Here is a 17,343-nt window from a genome sequence, read left to right on the forward strand (position 1 = left end):
AAGGGCCTAAAACTGAGGGGAAGACAGTTGTGGGATAACAGAATTCTTAGTCACTAAGGGGAATCTTGTTGTTGAGCTTCTTAAGGCAATCAGGATTTAAAGAGTCCTGTTACTATAACTCAAATGGTATTTACCACAGTGATTTAGAATTACACTACCAAAGATTGGACTGTGTCTAGTGACCTGTTGCTGAAGTAATTATGAGTGACATCTGTGACGTAAAGAATGCAAAAGGATATTTGAACGTTAGGAAACTAGAGGAGCACAAACGCAACTAAACTGATTGTGAACATAATGACGAAAAAGGGAATTTCAAACAATGTAGACTATGGGACCAGCAAATGAAGTGGGCAATAAAAGTGAATGTTAGTGTATGGGTAAACAACTTCAGGCCACAAGGTGCTGCCTTGTTCTTTCTGGGTTTATTGGCCAAGCAGGGAGAGATTATAATTATATTAACATGGTAAAATGCTGCAGGCAAAGTTTATCGCAATGCAGTGACAAAATATGTCCAAAATGTATTTAGTGACCTCTACTTAGTTGGTCATAAATGACAGACTGATATACGAACAGGTTTTAATCTTTTTCGAAACCGATAACTACAGCTGATTCCAATTGTGTGCACAAAATTACACTCTAAAGTGACTGTACAGAAACACATTTAATTTCCGTCCTTAATTTTGGGATCCAAATAAAAATCTCAGAGATTGCTTCCCATCCCTCTATCGAATTAGTCTCAAATGCAGCTATGAACATGCCCATATAATTGCACATTTGAAACATTTTTGCACACAAGTGAAACCACTGTAAATAAGGCAGACAACCAAACATTACAAGTGGGAAATAATAGCAACTTAAAAATATAATGGAAGTGCACAAAAATGGAGTCGTAGGACTGTGAAATTAAATTACGAAAGCTTAGGTTTGTTCCTGGTCATGTATGAACCAGCTAGGGCCACACAAAGTCCCCTCCATATTCCCATTAGACAACTGCAGAGAAGGGATTCAGAAGTTCAGTGATTGGAGGGTGTGTGAAAAACAACTGCTTGATGAATCTTCTAGCTTTTCAGAACATCAGGTGCAGCACAAATGATGTCTCAGCTGCGAAACTTAACATTGGTATACTGGACCGACCAACACAAGCAAGACGGGCAAAGGTGGGCAGCTGAGCTTCCAGTCAATAAGAACATTCAATTGAGTATTAACCAATGGCACCTCATCAAATAGTGCATAATGTTACAAGTCCATGTCTTGAATTTTACAGCCCAAATGAGCATTTTAGCATGGGCAGCCATACCTTTCGATATTGGGGGATGAGGACTACAACAGCCAGACGACATTGTATGATAGAGCTGGGGTGAGTTACTCACACTTGATTTTCGCTTAAAGCATGATTAAAGTTTCTCTCCTTAACCCCTATGAGCATTTCACCACAATCATTCATTTACAAAATTGTTTCTTAATCATTTGGCCATCATTTTTGCACATACAGTAAAATCAAAATATTGCAAAAGAAAAAGTGAGGATGAAATGCGTAACCAGACACGGGGAAGGTGGAAGAGCACTGTCGATCTCATTCTTACTCAAAGAACAAACATCATAACCAGAATCTACAGCTCAACCAGATTTTTTTCACATAAGCAAATTATTTTTAAAGGAAAATGTTCATATTGTTTTTTTTTTTATTTCCTTTTCTTTTTTTGTAAACGTTTGGCAATCAGTCCAGCAATATGCCTTGCCTTTTCATCTCTTCCGAAAGAGTACAACGCATGGGATAGATTTTTTGTTTTCTTCAAGATATCTATCATGCGTTTGTATACTTTTTCCTGATTCCTTTTCCGTTTCGGTCAAAGGATGAGCGCTTTATGTTTGGGTGTTAGGGAGGCCGTTATCCCACTTCGCATTAGGGTACCAAGTACCATTCTTTAGCGGTTCTGGGAGAAGATAGAAAATAAGCTTTATGGCGGAATCTCTCCATTCTCCTACAACATTGCTTATTGCACAGTGCAAGTTACTTCCATTACTGGATAATTTGATTGTTTCCTAAAGGATTTTCACAGTTATTCACAATTCTCTTTAAAAAACAAAAGGTCTTTTTAGGTGAGGAGAAGGGACTGTAGGAGAGATGCTGAAAAGTAGTGTGACAGAAATTAGTAAAGTCTTATTTTAAGAGCATCCACATCGGTCAACAACCATTCCAGGGATTTTCCCATAAATAATCTGTTGCTTGTCATTAAAGTAGAGCATGTTGATTGGGGACATTTTTGTAGGGGTGCAGCAGGGCCCGGCTGAGCCCTGGGGATTGGCTTGCTGCACCAGGTGCGTGTGAGGGTATTTCTGCATGAACATGTACTCGCACTGGCCTGAGCAGTAGTTGGCTTTGTATCTCTTGGGCGCGATGATCCAGTCCCAGCCGAATGCTTCAAAGTCCACAGTAAGTGGGTAGCGGCAGCAGCGGGACTCGGTGGAATGCTCGTCACAGTCCAGGCCCAGGTTTCTCCGGGATCGCTTGTTGTTCTCCATCACCCGCAGCTCCATGAACGGATGCTACAACCACATGACAGGAGAGAAGAGATGGGGAGATAGAATCATTAGAGCAACTAAACCACATAGCAAAAACAAACTCCAAGTGAAGTTAGAGGAATAAGAAAAGGAAATAAGGAGTGACTGGGCAAACAGGCAGTCAATGTAGGACAGGCTAGACATGCCATTGATAGTCAACCACTAGACAGAGGATTGTTAGACAAATACGCAATGGAGAGCGGCTACACAGCATCTCTTGCTGCAAGTGTATTCATTTTGACTTCTTCTATCATACATTGTATGACACTAAATGTGAATAATTATCTCTAAATGTCTGTGAGCGGTACAAGTTGTATCTCTTAAGAGTGCGTGTATACTTCTTGGCACCTCAGCGTACAAATTTTGAGTCAGCAACATACCCCTGTCTGGTTTAGATGAGTTTCCACGTTTCTTGGAACAGGTGTCTCCAACCATGAGCTACCAGTAGTTCACAGACATCTTCAGAGTAGCTCACAGCCTAGAGTTCATTTTTCAATCAGCACTAGGTCACATTTTCCTTTCAAAGTTAAGGCAACTCATTTTGTTGTTGTTATCTTCAGGCTGCAGATAGCAGGGCCTGATAATGCCCAGAGCTGGAGTCAGATCTATGACCCAGGGCACAGAGGTGAAGAACTGAAGCACTGACTTATTTAAAACTAAATGACAGTTCTTTTCAACTTAATATTGGAGCACGAGAACAAAATGATGTTTCTGAATGCTTTAAAATGGGAGAAAATTAAAATGAAGAGTTGACTTAATGATTAAGGTAACTCTTCATTTTAATTATATTACATTTCAAAGTGTTTAATTACAAACAGCAGGCCTCTTGCTCCCAGTGGCCAGTATACACCCCATATTTCTAACTGAAAAATGATGTCATTTTTTTCAAATGGGATAAATTTGAAGTAGATAACAATATTTCTATGAAACATTGAGTCAATGTTTTTCTCTGCTTTCAATTAAGCCAATTATATTTTAATATTTTATGAAACATGTTTCTTCACTTTATATTCCTTTTATTTAAACAAAGGGCTGTTTTTGTATATTGTAAATATGGCATCAGGTCTACAGGGCATTCACACACAGCAGGTATCTTGCTCCCAGTGGCTGGTAGACACAGTCTTTTATAACTGAAAAACAGTCATTTGTTGAAGTGGGGGAAATTTAAAGTGCAGAAAAATGTTCCATATTATGAACCTTTTTTGCAGAACATTTTTGTGCACTTTAAATTTCTCCCATTAAAAAATAGTTGTATGTTTGTGTTATACATGTAACAGTGTCACATATGGCGAAAGGTAGGTCCTGTGGCACAAGTACATATTACAGACCCATACACATATATCCCATTCATAGGCACAAATGTTCACACATACCCAAAGACCAAGCTCTCACTGACACACATGAAAGCCCTGCCAGAGTGCCCTTAGTCAAAGTATTTTCTTCAAACCATAGTCTTTGGCTCTATGGACATTAGGCTTAATCAATTAAACTGGACGTGGGAATGTCTGGTAATATTGCGCGAGTGACTTGGCATTCAGTAGCTCACAATGATTTTCAGTGAAAAGCAGCTGTCACTACAGAAAAGGGTGGAAACCCCTATTCTAGAGTCAACCAGATATTGCAGTTAGGTTTTCAAAGGGTCAAGAAAATACTCCTCTCTATTTCTCATGTCTCTCGATGGACAGCATGATAACACTTTTCTCTTTTTTGAAATGTACATGGTTATAGGGTAAACAAATGTGCTTTACGGTATTCCAAGAGTTTATATTACTATCATAAGCAAGAGGTCTTTCTGATTTTCAAGCATACTGTTGTCCAATGTAAGTGAGGCACTGTGTCTGGTTTTTCAAGTGTTTGTTTCTATGGTAATTGAATTTTTTTCTGCCATATAGCCAGACTTGGAGATTTACATTCAACAGTTTTGCAATTCGCAGATCTGTACCTTTTGCTAAATTTCCAAAAGGGGTAGAGGCTTGCACAGCCGGCAGGCAGTGCAGATCGCCCTCTCATGAATATTTTACCCAGATTCGCTGGTGGCAATTCCAGGTTTGTAGGACACGCAGCCTACCGGAGACAACACTTGCTTTCACCCCCACCTTTGGAGACTCAACGATAAAAAAACAAGCACTGGCAAAGACCATGGCAGGGTGGGAGTTGTGAATGGGAAGGTGGGTGGGGGTGGTAAATAAGGTGGTGAGTGAGTGTGGAGTGGAGAGTAAAACAAAAGTGCTATTAAGTAGCCAGCGCTGGCTGCGCCACAGTACTTTTTTCCTTTTGTCTGTTGGGAGGAGGGAGAAAAAATGTAGGTGGACAGGTAGTGGTAGGAGAAGAAACAGTATTGGTGAGGGTACAGGGGAGATCTGACAGGGACGGGCGGGGGCCGCAGCTGAAACAGGGGCGGATGGGGGTAGAAGAAGCAGATGGAGCAAAGGGGGGGGGAGGGAAAAGCAGCAGCATAGACAGTGGGTGGGCGAATGATCTAAAAAAGTCACATAGGTGACGAAACAACATGGGTGGGGCAGTGGTTAAAGAAACAATATGAACTGGGGCAGGAAAAAAGCAACAGGGGCAGGTGGTATACCGAAAAGACACAACATGGGCGGGTGGGAGGTGGAAGAAGCACATGATTAAGAAGTCGATATGGTAGGTGGCCTGAAAACACAAGCACTCATATGGAGTGCTCGATCGCAAAAAATAAAATAGCTCCAAAAACAGGGTCAGTTTAAGGACAGAAGTACTTGGCCCGTGCTCCAGTGGAGGGCCAAACACTATGGCTTGCTACTGGGGTTTTAATTGCAATGCCCTTATTACTGTTTTTAAAGCTTTCCACTAGGTTAATCTTGAGGACATGAGACCATTATTTTTGTCCCTATATTCCTCTATGGGCTCAGCTATTGTTGACTGAAATGCTACGTCTTCGAGTTTGTCAGTGTGCACTTGTCAAGTAAGAAAAAATGACTTCTGTCGCGCTGCAACTTATCAAAGGGTTATGATTGGAACACATGTTACTGAGGTATTACGAAAAGGATACCTTAGTTCACAGGTCTATTGTGCAGAATAAGTAATCTAATCTAGAATGTAATGTAGAAGTAATATGAAAAATCAATTTCCAATGGATGGCTTTGTCTCCAAATGTCTATGATATGCCATTGTTGTATCAAAGTTTTCAATTCTTTAGCAATCACAAGAGTTGGGGGCCTGATAATGGACTGTATGCCCGATCCAAACCCCCATCTAGTACACTGTTATAATCATCTACTAACACTCAGGGTATATCAATCCAGCTCAACAATAATAAGCAGAAATCATCTTGGTGTACATTTGGGCATATAAATCTCATTAGCAAAAGTGGGCCACCTGATCTTCTATGACAAAAATTTACCTAACCTGCTTACCAACCAGTGACTAAGTGACACACCAGCTTTAATCCATATCATTACACCTTGTACATACTCCAAGAAAATCGTTCAGCACACTTAAACTCACCAATTTTTTGTGACTTTAATCTCTCTCTGTATGAATGTGTTGTCATGCAGAATTGCACTTTGTGTTCCTCTCCTTCAAAGTATAAGTGTATTTTGGCTTCAAATTTAATGCACCTTATGTTTTATGTTATAACAGTATAGTCCTAGTTTGCTGTCACAGCTTTGAGTGATACCTCGTTTATTACCTAATCTCATCAAGTCTAGACAACATGCAGAGTTTACTGGATATGATCTTAGCCATCAAGGGAGTGTAGTAATACCTGCAGAGTTAGGATCCAATAATTTTGTTGTCCGCACACTAGTATATATAAGCCACGTTTTAACTCTTGATTAACTCCGCAGCTCTAGGACCAGCACTGTTTAACAGAATATTCAACTTTGCCGTCCACATCGTAACTTACCAACTCTTCTGTAATCACAGGTTACTTAAAGAATTTTAGATTATAGGTTTATGAGGAACCTATAATTGTTGGGGCAACCCCACTTCCCCAGCCAGCCTGTAAGAAAGTGCCCTCTTTTTGCATGGTTGCCCCCACTTTTTTTTTGCGGAAGTGCTGATGTATCTTTGGCTGAGTGTGCCCTGGGCTCCTGCCAAACAGGTACCAAGGGACTATGTTCTTTCCCTAAACTGCGTTGAAGACATAACCCAACTGGCACTCTTTGGCCACAGGGCAGTCCCTTGTAAATGGTACCACATGTACCAAGGGCACTGTGGCCAGGGAAGGCCCCTAGGGTTGCAGAACTTATTGTGCCACCCTTAGAGGCTCTGTACCTTTACACACACACACTGCCTTTGCAGGCTGTGTGTTATGGTGCAGAACAAAGTGAAGAGTCAGCATGGCACACATCCCTGTGTGCCATGCCTACAACCCACTGCCCTGTCTTAGGTCAGCCACCCCGCTAGCTGGGTGCATTATACCAGTGGTGAGGGTACAGGTGCATGAGCCCTGTACCCCTACAGTGTCTAAGCCAATTCTTAGACATTGTAAGTGCAGTAATGTCATTAAGCGTATATGGTATCGGGAGTTTGTCATTACGAACTCCACAGCACAATAATGGCTATACTAAAAACTGGGAAGTTTAGTATCAAACTTCTCAGCCCATTATACTTTAATGAAAAATGCACTCAGAGGTCATCTTAGAGATGCCCCCTGAAAAACGCCAGCTGCCACCACCAGACATGTTTGTTAAACCCCTGGGTCGAGAGCCTGCTGCTCTCGGGGTCTGAAACAATGCACATCCTGGGATGAGGTGCCAAACCTCCTCCCCCAGGACGGGCAGGGTCCACGAAGGGGAAGCTTCAAAGGCTTGCCGCCTTTGTGAGCTTCCCCAGGCCCTTTGCTGCTTCCAGAAACTGGCCCCCACCGGTTCTGTCCCCTACTTTGGGCTGGAGAATCGGCAGGAAAACCAAGTGAGGAAGGGAGGTGTGTGCACCTTTGCCAACCTCACCCCTCGGGTGGGGGAGGCGAGGTGAAGCACAACTGTCAGTCCCCGCCATCTTGAAGAGGGGGGGACCCTGCCAACCAGAGTGAGGCATATGCCCCCCTCCTGCTGGATGCTGGCATAATAGGGGGTGTACCCACCCCAAGGAAGGGACCCATTGGCCCCAACCTTTACTTACCTGTAACACCCCTAAATCTAGTATTTAGGGGCACCCCTGAACCTTGCCTACTCAGACAAGAATCGACTAAGAAGAAAAGAAGAAGAAGGACTGAAGAAGCTGTGTCAAAGCTAAGAAGAGGAGGACGCCCACTGACTTGGCCCCAGCCCTACGGGCCTGTCCCCATCTTGAACCTGCAGGAGCGAAACTCCGGTGTGTCCTGCAGCCAGCAACCTCAAGAACACAGAGGACTGGCCCTACCTTCCACAGAAAAGACTCCGGATTTGCTCACCAACAGACTCTGGCTGCGGCCAAATCCACGAGTCTGCGCTACTCTGCAGCCACTTTCTGGAGGATCCTCCCGATCGCGCCGGAGCTGGTAAGGAACACCCACCGCGAAAAGACACCCCGCACCCGAAGCCCCACAGCCTTGGGTGGCCCAACCGACGGTGTTCTAGCATCCCCAGGCATCTCAACTTACCTCTCCAACCGGTGGTCACCTCCAGAATATCTTCGTCCCCGAGCCTGTAGTCTTTGTTGAAACCGGAGAATCCCCATTAAAATCAACAGGGTATCCAACCCCAAACCAGCACCCTGCACCCTGCTGCCCCTGCGCTGCTTCGGGTGCACTTTGTGTGCTAAACAGGATCCCCCTTTGCCCGGAACCTAACACCAGGAGCTTTACTCCCACAACCCAGTGGCCTGCCCGTGAGCATCCACCAACCGGAGGTCCCCTATCCGCCGTTGGATAACATTGGGCCTCAGCACTCTGCACCCGGCCGCCCTAGTGTCACTGAGGGTGTTTTGAGAGTGCATCCTTGAACCCGGGTGAACCCTTGTTCTAACCCCAGAAACTCAACCCAAAGACCGAGTACTTACCTTTTAACCGATAACTTAATTTCTCTCCATAGGAATACACTGATTCTTTTTCCTTGAAAAATGTTCTGTGTGTGGAGTTGAATTGTATGAAAACCTAAAAAACTACAACTGTGCAAAATTGATTTTACTTACCTTTTCTCTAGGAAATGTCCCAGTGTGATATCTAGGCATATCACACTGAGTAGAGAAAGTAACTTGAAAAGTAATCTAAAAGTCACTGAAAAGTAATCTGTACAGTAATTTTGAATCCTTGACTTACCTGTATTTCACACAACTGCATCTGAACTTGCATTCAATTGTAAACACTGCATAATCTTTTGCAAAGTATTTATTTCACTTATCTGTGCCAGGCTTGGCTTGGTTCTAGAAATAAAATAACAATATTTTTATAGAAACAAAATTGGTCTGAGTTCATTCTTAGAGTGTGTGTAACCATTTGCTGATTGAGTGTTTACAACAAATGCTTAACACTACCCTCTGATAAAGCCTTACTGTGAAAAAGTGTCATCTTTCTTGCATGGTATGCCCCCACTTTTTGCTGAATTGCTGATGACTGAGTGTGCCCTGGGCTCCTGCCAATCAGATACCCAGGGCCTATGTTCCTTCCCTAAAACTGCATGACAGCCTAAACCCAATTGGCATCTCTGGCCACAGGTCAGCCCCTGGTAGATGGTACCCTAGGTACCCAGGGCACTGTGACCAGAGAAGGCCCCTAAGGGCTGCATCACTTATTGTGCCACCCTTGGAGGCCCTGTACCCTGACACACACACACACTGCCTTTGCAGGCTGAGTGTCTTGGTGCAGAACTAAACATAGAGTCAACATGGCAGACATCCCTGTGTGCCATGCCCACAACACACACTGCCCTGGCATACCTCATTCACCCCTCTAGCTGGGTGCCCTATGCCAGTGGTGTGGGTACAAGTGCATGAGCCCTGTGCCCCTACAGTACCCAGGTCCATTCCTGGGCACTGTAAGTGCAGTGCTGTCATTAAAAGCATATGGTGCTGAGAGGTCGTCAACACGAACTCCACCATAACTCACTTTTCTTCCATAGGGTAACATTGACTGGTTTCACTTGGAAATTCTTCTAAGTGTCGAATTTTGAAACTTTAAAATATTCATCTAAAATCAGCCGAATAACGAAAACAAATTTACTCACCTGCTATCAGGAGTTATCCCAGTGCTGGATCTTGGTGCCCAGCACAGACCCTGCAAAGTAATTACAACCGTACTTACAGCTAACTTGATTTTCCTCCATAGGATAACATTGCCTGGTTTTCACCAGAAATTCTTCTATGTCGATTTTTGAAACTTACAAATATTCCTTAAAAATCGCCTGTATAACAAAAACGCTTTCTCCCAACTGTTTACAGGAGATGGACCAGTGATGGATCCAGGATCAAACACTGAGTTAGAAAAAGTAACGATAACCCTACTTAGCTGCTATGGGGTAACATTGGTAAATCTATGTGAAAAAGTTTCTAAGTGTCAACTTTTAAAATACAATAATATTCCTTAAAAATCATTCCTGTAACCAAAACGTATTTACTTACCTGTTTCCAGGAACTGTCCCAGGACTGAATCTAGGATCCAGTCCTGAGGTTAGAAAAGTAATCCTAAAAGTAATCTATTGCATTTACTTAGAAATTCCCATTGAGCTCAATATATAATTGTGTTTGAATTGTGTTGCCCATTGCAACAACTGTAACTATTTCATTCAAAAATCTATTGCCTATTGAAAAGTACTTAACTAAAGTATCTCATTCTGAGAAAGTATATTTTGATACCTGTTGTTGGTTCTAAAATAAAACAACTATATCTTTTGATACAAAACCATTGGCATAGAGTTCAGTTCTTGAGTGTGTGAGACCATTTGCTGACTGAGTGTGTACAACAAATGCTTTACACTGTCCTCTGATACTGCCTTACTGCTCGACCAAGCTACCACTTTAGAGAGTAAGGTTATATCTAACTTTAGCCTCTGCCAAACCTCTGGGGACTGTGGACTCTGTGCACACTGTACCTATTTGGGAACAGTATATACAGAGCCACTTTCTTACACTTACTGCTCGCCCACACTACCACAAATAGAGAGTAAGGTGACATCTACTTTTACCTCTACCTACCTTTGGAGTTCCACTGGACTCTGTGCACACTATACCTCATTTTGGTACAGTATATACAGAGCCAGTTTCCTACACAGCCCACCTTTGTTACCTTTAGATTCGAAAAGGAGGCTGTCCCACATTTTATACAATTGAATTTTAACTTGCTCACGGCACTACACCTGTCAGATACTTAACAACCTGGAAATGATAAAGTAAAAGTCACGGCATACACACTGTGACCAAATATCATGAAATTGCATCCCTTTTTTTCAGTTTACCAATGTTGAAAATTAATTAGGTTGGGCAACTCAGTGCAGTTAGGCTTGTTTATCAGCTGACCTTGAGGATATCAATAGGAGGGAGGAATCTTTGACCATCAGATTTAGTGCTGTTGACAGTGCTGCCAACTTCTCTGCATGGGTCTGAGAATGTGTTGAGGTACAGTTCGATCCAACAGACTTCAGGGATAGCTGCATTTCATATTATGGCATTTTTGTTGACTCAATTTCCTTGGATTGCGGCTGGGTAATACTGGCGGTGCCTTGTCCTTTTTCTCTATCCATTCGCACACCTTCTCTGGGTATGTGAAGAAGTACGTACATTGATCTGCCATTATTTTAAGTTTGGCTGGCAACATTAAGTCTGATTTGCAAAGTTTCTGTTTTACTGCAAGGAATGGTGCTCTCTGAAGCTGCACAGCTAGCATAAAGTCCAGAAAGAAGGAGATTCTGTTATTGTCTACAAAGACATGTCTAGCCTTCTTGTCTTCCTGTAGGATTGTGTCTCTGCTGCTGTGTCCAAGAGGGGTATAGTGCAACCCCCAAAAAAGCACAGATCTAGGCTGGGAGAGTAAGGGGAGGCTATGATACTTGATTGATAGCCACAGTGGGTTTTCATAAATTCTCACAGATCTACACTTGATCAATCCTTCCGAAGGCCTGATCGTCATGCTGCCGCCATGTTGGGGTCAGGCAGTTCCTGAACACTCTATTGACTTTGCCTTATTCAGACCCCGAGCACCAGGTGTGTTTGCAACTCTCCTCATCTTTTAGTGCATATCAATAAGTTACCGAAGTGTAGAGATGAGGGCGACAAACCTGCTGGAGCTGCATTCAGAGTTTGCTGGCTGCCATTGTAGGGCCACATCCATGTGCAATGCTGGAGGCCCCATTTCTTGTTCACAGGCAATCACAGCCGCAGGTCCGTAGGAACCAGCACGGGAAGGAGTCTTGCACCGTCTGGATCTCTGGGTAGCTCTTTATTGCCACCTAATAGGCTGGGCTCTGGCAGATAGTATGAGGTTTACAGAAGACCAGTGGGAGAATCACTGGTTGGCTACTGCCACTTCAGCTGTTGGCTCTGCCCTTCTGCACAAACTACGCTTATTAATGCACACCAACAATGCATGCACACTGACAGTGCATCTGAATGCACAGTGCTGCATCACATAAACCTGCCCTAAGTGTACAAGTTACTCTGGTAACTGATTTGCTCTCACTATGATTGTTTTTTTTGGCCTATTTTGTTATATTTATTTGAGACATTGCTAGAGCACACAATTACATGTTACCAAAGGGCACTGAAGAAAGTGGTGGTAGACACATACAGCCATAATGCATTCCCACTTTTGTATAGAAGTTAAAGTAGCCATCATGCATACTCTATCAAGAGATGGCTTCAACGGGTGGTGGGCGGTGACTGACTTGTAGACTGCTGTGGTTGGAGGTTAAGAGAATGAAAATCAGTGAAAAGCTGTTAACTAGCTAGGAGCTTGAATGGGATGGTTTAGAGATCTTAGAAAGAAAAGTTATTTACCTGGAACAGTGATTCTCAAGTTATTTAATTGTCAAGTTAAAATACTGAATATATCTTTCCAGCAGCCAAAGAGGATCATTTTTAGGTCTGGTGTTATCCAAGACCTTTTGATTTTACTAAAAGTATGTGTATAATATAGTTGCTTGTGGGGGCTTGCTGCCAGCCATCTTCATTCACTGGTCTGTAATTGTGTCAGCCAATTTTCAATTCAGAACACCACTGCATACAGCATGGTGCAGTGGGCCAGCCCACTTAAGCCACTGGCTAACTTTACTGTAAGTGGTGACATTCTGCCTTTTAGCGAGGAGAACATCCACATACAAAATGGTCCCCTTCAGAGTCAGGGACTATTATGGCAACAAATGCTTTTTTGAGGCCAAAAACATTTCTAACATCTTGACTAATATGGTTCAAAACAATGTAACCATACAATCAGACTGTGTGCATTTATCTCAACAAAGAGCACGATACTATACATGTTATCAACACACCTATTAATGCCTTTGCGTGGGGAGTCAGTTTTCATATACCATATCTTTGTATTCTACTTCTGCAATCAATGTCTCAAAGCATACCTGTAAATATCTTCCATTTTTGCCAGATCTTGTCCAGTTTATTAGGACATCCCTGCCTTTTACAGAAATATTTTTCAGCGACCATTCAACAGTCCATATCGTCTTTCCAATTTTGATTGGGGACGGTGGGAAGGGAGGAGGATGGAGAAAGGGCAGAATATTGGGGGAGGGGGAGTTGTAGAGATATTTAGTCCCTACAGACTGGCTATATTTCTTTTAGCCAACCTTAAGGTCTAGGCTGCAGAAGATTTTCAAGTATTTTAGTGGGTTTCATCTTCCGAAACGTCTAAGAGAAGCAGCCGCGCTTTGGGATCTTTTGGGATCTTTGTAGCTTGTGTCCATCACTTGCATACCATCCTCCAAAACGGCTCCAGTAGAAGGCATGACCATATTTTTCGTGCAAGGCTATCTAGTTGGTTATATCCCCTGTTTTCTCTGGTGCAGTAGGATCTGTGTAGTATCCTTAGATGCACAAGGGCCTCCAGCTATTATCACCACCTCCTTGGAGATTAGAGAGCTTCCCCCATTCTTCATCTTCTAATCCACCAGTGCCCAGCTTTTGCATACGTTTCTTAAAGGATTTGGCAAGTTATTAATTAGAGACTCAATATTGCATCGTGAGTAGTCTTCCATGATTCTGTCCTTTGGAATGCAGACTGCAAGCGCATGTCTGAAAAAAACAGAATCTAAGAGTGCATGTCTGAGCTGCATGTGCCTATAAACTTCAGTGTCTGACAGTACATAGTCCGTCTTAAATGTACCTGAGGATATCATTTCACCCTTGTCTAAGACGTTCCCTAACTTACTAATTCAAATAAGAACCTGTTTCTGGAATCCTAAGAGGTTTTGAACATCACTTTGCAGTCACTGTCCCACAGTAGTGTTCACTGTCCCACAGTGGTGTTTCTTTTGTCATTCTCCCCTCCCACTCTAGGTGTTCAATTGTCTTTCTCCATGTTTTCAGTACTGATTGTATATATATTAGTTGGTTTTATTTCTATTTTTTTTCTTGCGTAGATCCAGGGTTATCCTCGGTGTCTCATTGCATACCTCTCAATCCTGATGGAGGGTACATCCTGTGAGGCAAAGGTCCAATTTATTTACCACCACCACTAGTTGAGTTGCTCAGTAATATTTCTGTATATCTGGAAGGGTAATTCCCCCATCATATATGGCCCTACTCAGTTTCTGACTATTTACAGTGGTATCCCGTCCCATAGGAAAGCCCAGCCTCTGCCTTTAGCTTCCTGAAGAGCTTGTCTAGTACACAATAAGTGATGTTTTGGAGGATAGCAGCACTATCATTTTAAATATAGCCCAGTTGGGACAGTGGCAGCATTCTCCAGTGTCTCGTATCATCTCTGAACTTGTTCAGTAGATTAATAGGTTATGATAAAAGAATTAATCCTGCCTATGAATGACGGTTATCACCAAGTACTGAAAGCTATCTAAACATACAGTTAGTGGGCTTCAGTATGTGATAGAAGAAATGAAATATAAAGAAGTGGCACAACAGCAGACAACAGTAGAGAGTGTCACACAGCTTAAAGTGGTGAAAGAGCAGTGCAGGCCTGAAATCTCATACTGATGAGAAAGAGATGAAGAGTCGACTTGAAAACAGAGTGAATGACCTGCAGCGTACGATACGGGCATACTGGTGAGCGAACCCCGTTCTTTGCTGTATGAAGAGGCATTAGGCAAGGGTGCGTATTGGCACCTCTCTTATTCTCCCTTTTTATTAATCAAATAGCTATGGTTTTAAATAACATCCCGGCAGACGCACCAAAAATAGATAACACTGTTGTGTCTGTATTGCTATATGCGGATGATGCTGTTTTAATTTCACGTACCTCTTTAGGTCTCCAACGCCTTATTCACTGATTTTATTAATGGCAGGAAATTGTTAATTAATAAACTGAAGACCTATACCATGATATGTGGTAAGAAAATGAAGCCATCGCGGTCTTTTTTTCTAGAAGGCTCAAAGATTCAAGCTGTTAAGACTTTTTGTTATTTAGGCATTAGTTTCGATGATAATGGTAAATGGACTAATGAGCAAGAAAACATTAGATATAAAGTGACTAGAAATACTAATGGAATTTTTCGTTTTGTTACGAAAATAGGGGACCACAGAATAAAAGATATGGTAACTATATATAATGCAAGATGTGTTTCTTCAGCCTTGTATGGAGCTGGATTGTGGGGTTACTCCTCTACAGCCCAATTCCAAAAAAATGAAAATAGTTTCCTTAAACGGATGCTGTGTGTTCCGGCCTCAGCATCAACTGACCTAATACATCAAGAAACTGGTCTTAAATATGTATCAGATTTGGCTGCTTTACGTCCTTTATTATTATGGCGTTCAATCTGGCATAAAAAGGAAACTGAGTTTACACAGTCCATAATTAGAGACTGTCTTAAGCTAGACTACTGCTCCCGCATTCCATAGTTGAATTATATTATCCATTGGTATAACATATTATTCGATTTTACTATTTCTAAGGAGTCAGATTACGCAATACCGTTCTCCAAAAAAGAAATAAAAGATTTGTTTCTGTCCTACACGGGGGAAGAAAGAAATAAACTGCTTAGGATTCAAAAGACCTCTGTATTTTATAGGCAATTAAATCTTAGAAGTGGACTCCAGATGTATTTGGTGGACGTGTCCAGACGCTCGCACCGATTTGTACTAGTACGTTTAAGGTTGGGCATCGCCCACCATCTTGTATCCTTCCCACAATTGGGGAAGGTTCTAACTAAAAGTGCCCTTGTGACAATGTTTCTAAACAGAGCTGCTGTCATTTTCTGTTATTTTTCAAGTTTTATGTATTTCTAAGGAAATTTTACTTGAAGCCTATCCTTTTAAAATATAATATTCGTTTAACAGTGGATGCTATGAAATTACTATGTTCTCTCCAGAGCTCAGATGTTTGTTTTCATGTTGCACATTTTATATTGGAAAGTAGAGCTGCTAGGAAATCTATAATAATATGAATTAATGTGAAAATTGTGTTTTGTTATGGCCAAATTTGCACCCATGCACAAGTCACCTTATTATAGCGAGGTAGAGTCCTCTACTTTGCTATGGTCAAATTTGCACTCATGCACAAGTCACTTTATTACAGCGAGGCAGAGTCCCCTACTTTGCTGAAAATCAACGTCTATTGAGCACTTTAATATATGTAGTATCGACATATGTCTGATTTTACTTCTAAATTGATGTAATAAATGTCTATTTATTGATGTATTTATGTATAATAGTGTAACACCATTCTTTACAAAATATTAAGGCCGGTTCAGGAATAATTATTTTATAAACTGTTTAAGGTTATGTGGAATAATATTTTATTGTATTTTTTTTTTTTTGTTTAGCTTATATGGTTGTATTCACACAAACCGAATAAAAGCTTTTTGAACTTGACTTGGCCATGCAAGGTCATAGTTAAAAGGTATACGTGTGATGGGCAAGCTTGAAGGAATTTATAGCATCAGCACACAGGCATATATTCTGTTGTCCCAGTAAATTGAAAATGTGATTGAAGAATAGGAGTAGGAGAGTGTATTAGCGAAGAGTACAGATAATCCGATAAGAGGTCTTCTGAGCAGAATGATAAAGCACACATGCAAATACACATGCATTCAAGAGTAGAGAATAGTTTGTTAAGCATTATTAGAACTGCAATAAAGAATATGTAGCGAATTAGTTACATTTTAGGGTCACAGGTGACTTGATGTTTTCCCACAACCAATATGTAACTACTATGTAAGTCAGTGTTTAATCTTTTGTAAAAAGTACTGTCTGACTGTGTATAAAAGTAGTTGCCTTTCAAAGCAGCAAATTGAGACTGGCTGTTTGCCTGTGTCAAGACGGCCGCTCTCCCTGCTCTCCTTGCTGTGATAGTAAAGAGTTGTTTTTTTCTTTCCAAGAGGAGGCTGTCTTTTTCTTTATTTTAAGTTACCCTGCAACAGTTGGTGAGCCAGCAAAGGAGTCCCTGTTGCCCTCAACCGACAGGCTGCCACCGGGGTACCGCCCACCCTCGCTGCATAGATCACTGTGCATCTTTGATGAGGTAAGCAGACACTGTTTTGCCTACAGTTCTGCCTATTCACAGGGCGGATAGAACACAGAGATTGCTGTCTTTAAGGTGAGGACAATGCTGACTGGGTTCCATCTTTTTGCATATATTGCTTAACACAGATGTAGATATAAGGATATAAGAGATGTAAGGTTGCATGCAAGATTGTGTATATGTGTTCCACAATATTAAGTTAAGGTGCTGCATAGTTGGTAGCATGTTTTTCCCAATATAAAGTT

The 17,343-nt window shown here is 41.8% G+C and overlaps 1 protein-coding gene across 1 annotated transcript in view; it reads right to left on the reverse strand.

Moving 5' to 3' along the window:
* Positions 1-562: 562 nt before the first annotated feature.
* The window catches only part of GDF11 (growth differentiation factor 11), a 783,635-nt gene continuing 766,854 nt past the window's right edge, over positions 563-17,343 (reverse strand). Inside the window, exon 3 of the mRNA XM_085600269.1 lies at positions 563-2,547. Coding sequence (XP_085456395.1) covers positions 2,167-2,547 — 381 coding nt within the window. The 3' untranslated portion in view covers positions 563-2,166. The remainder of the gene's footprint in view (positions 2,548-17,343) is intronic.

The sequence above is a fragment of the Triturus cristatus genome, chromosome 4_2, assembly GCF_964204655.1.
Source record: "Triturus cristatus chromosome 4_2, aTriCri1.1, whole genome shotgun sequence".
Lineage (NCBI taxonomy): Eukaryota > Metazoa > Chordata > Amphibia > Caudata > Salamandridae > Triturus > Triturus cristatus.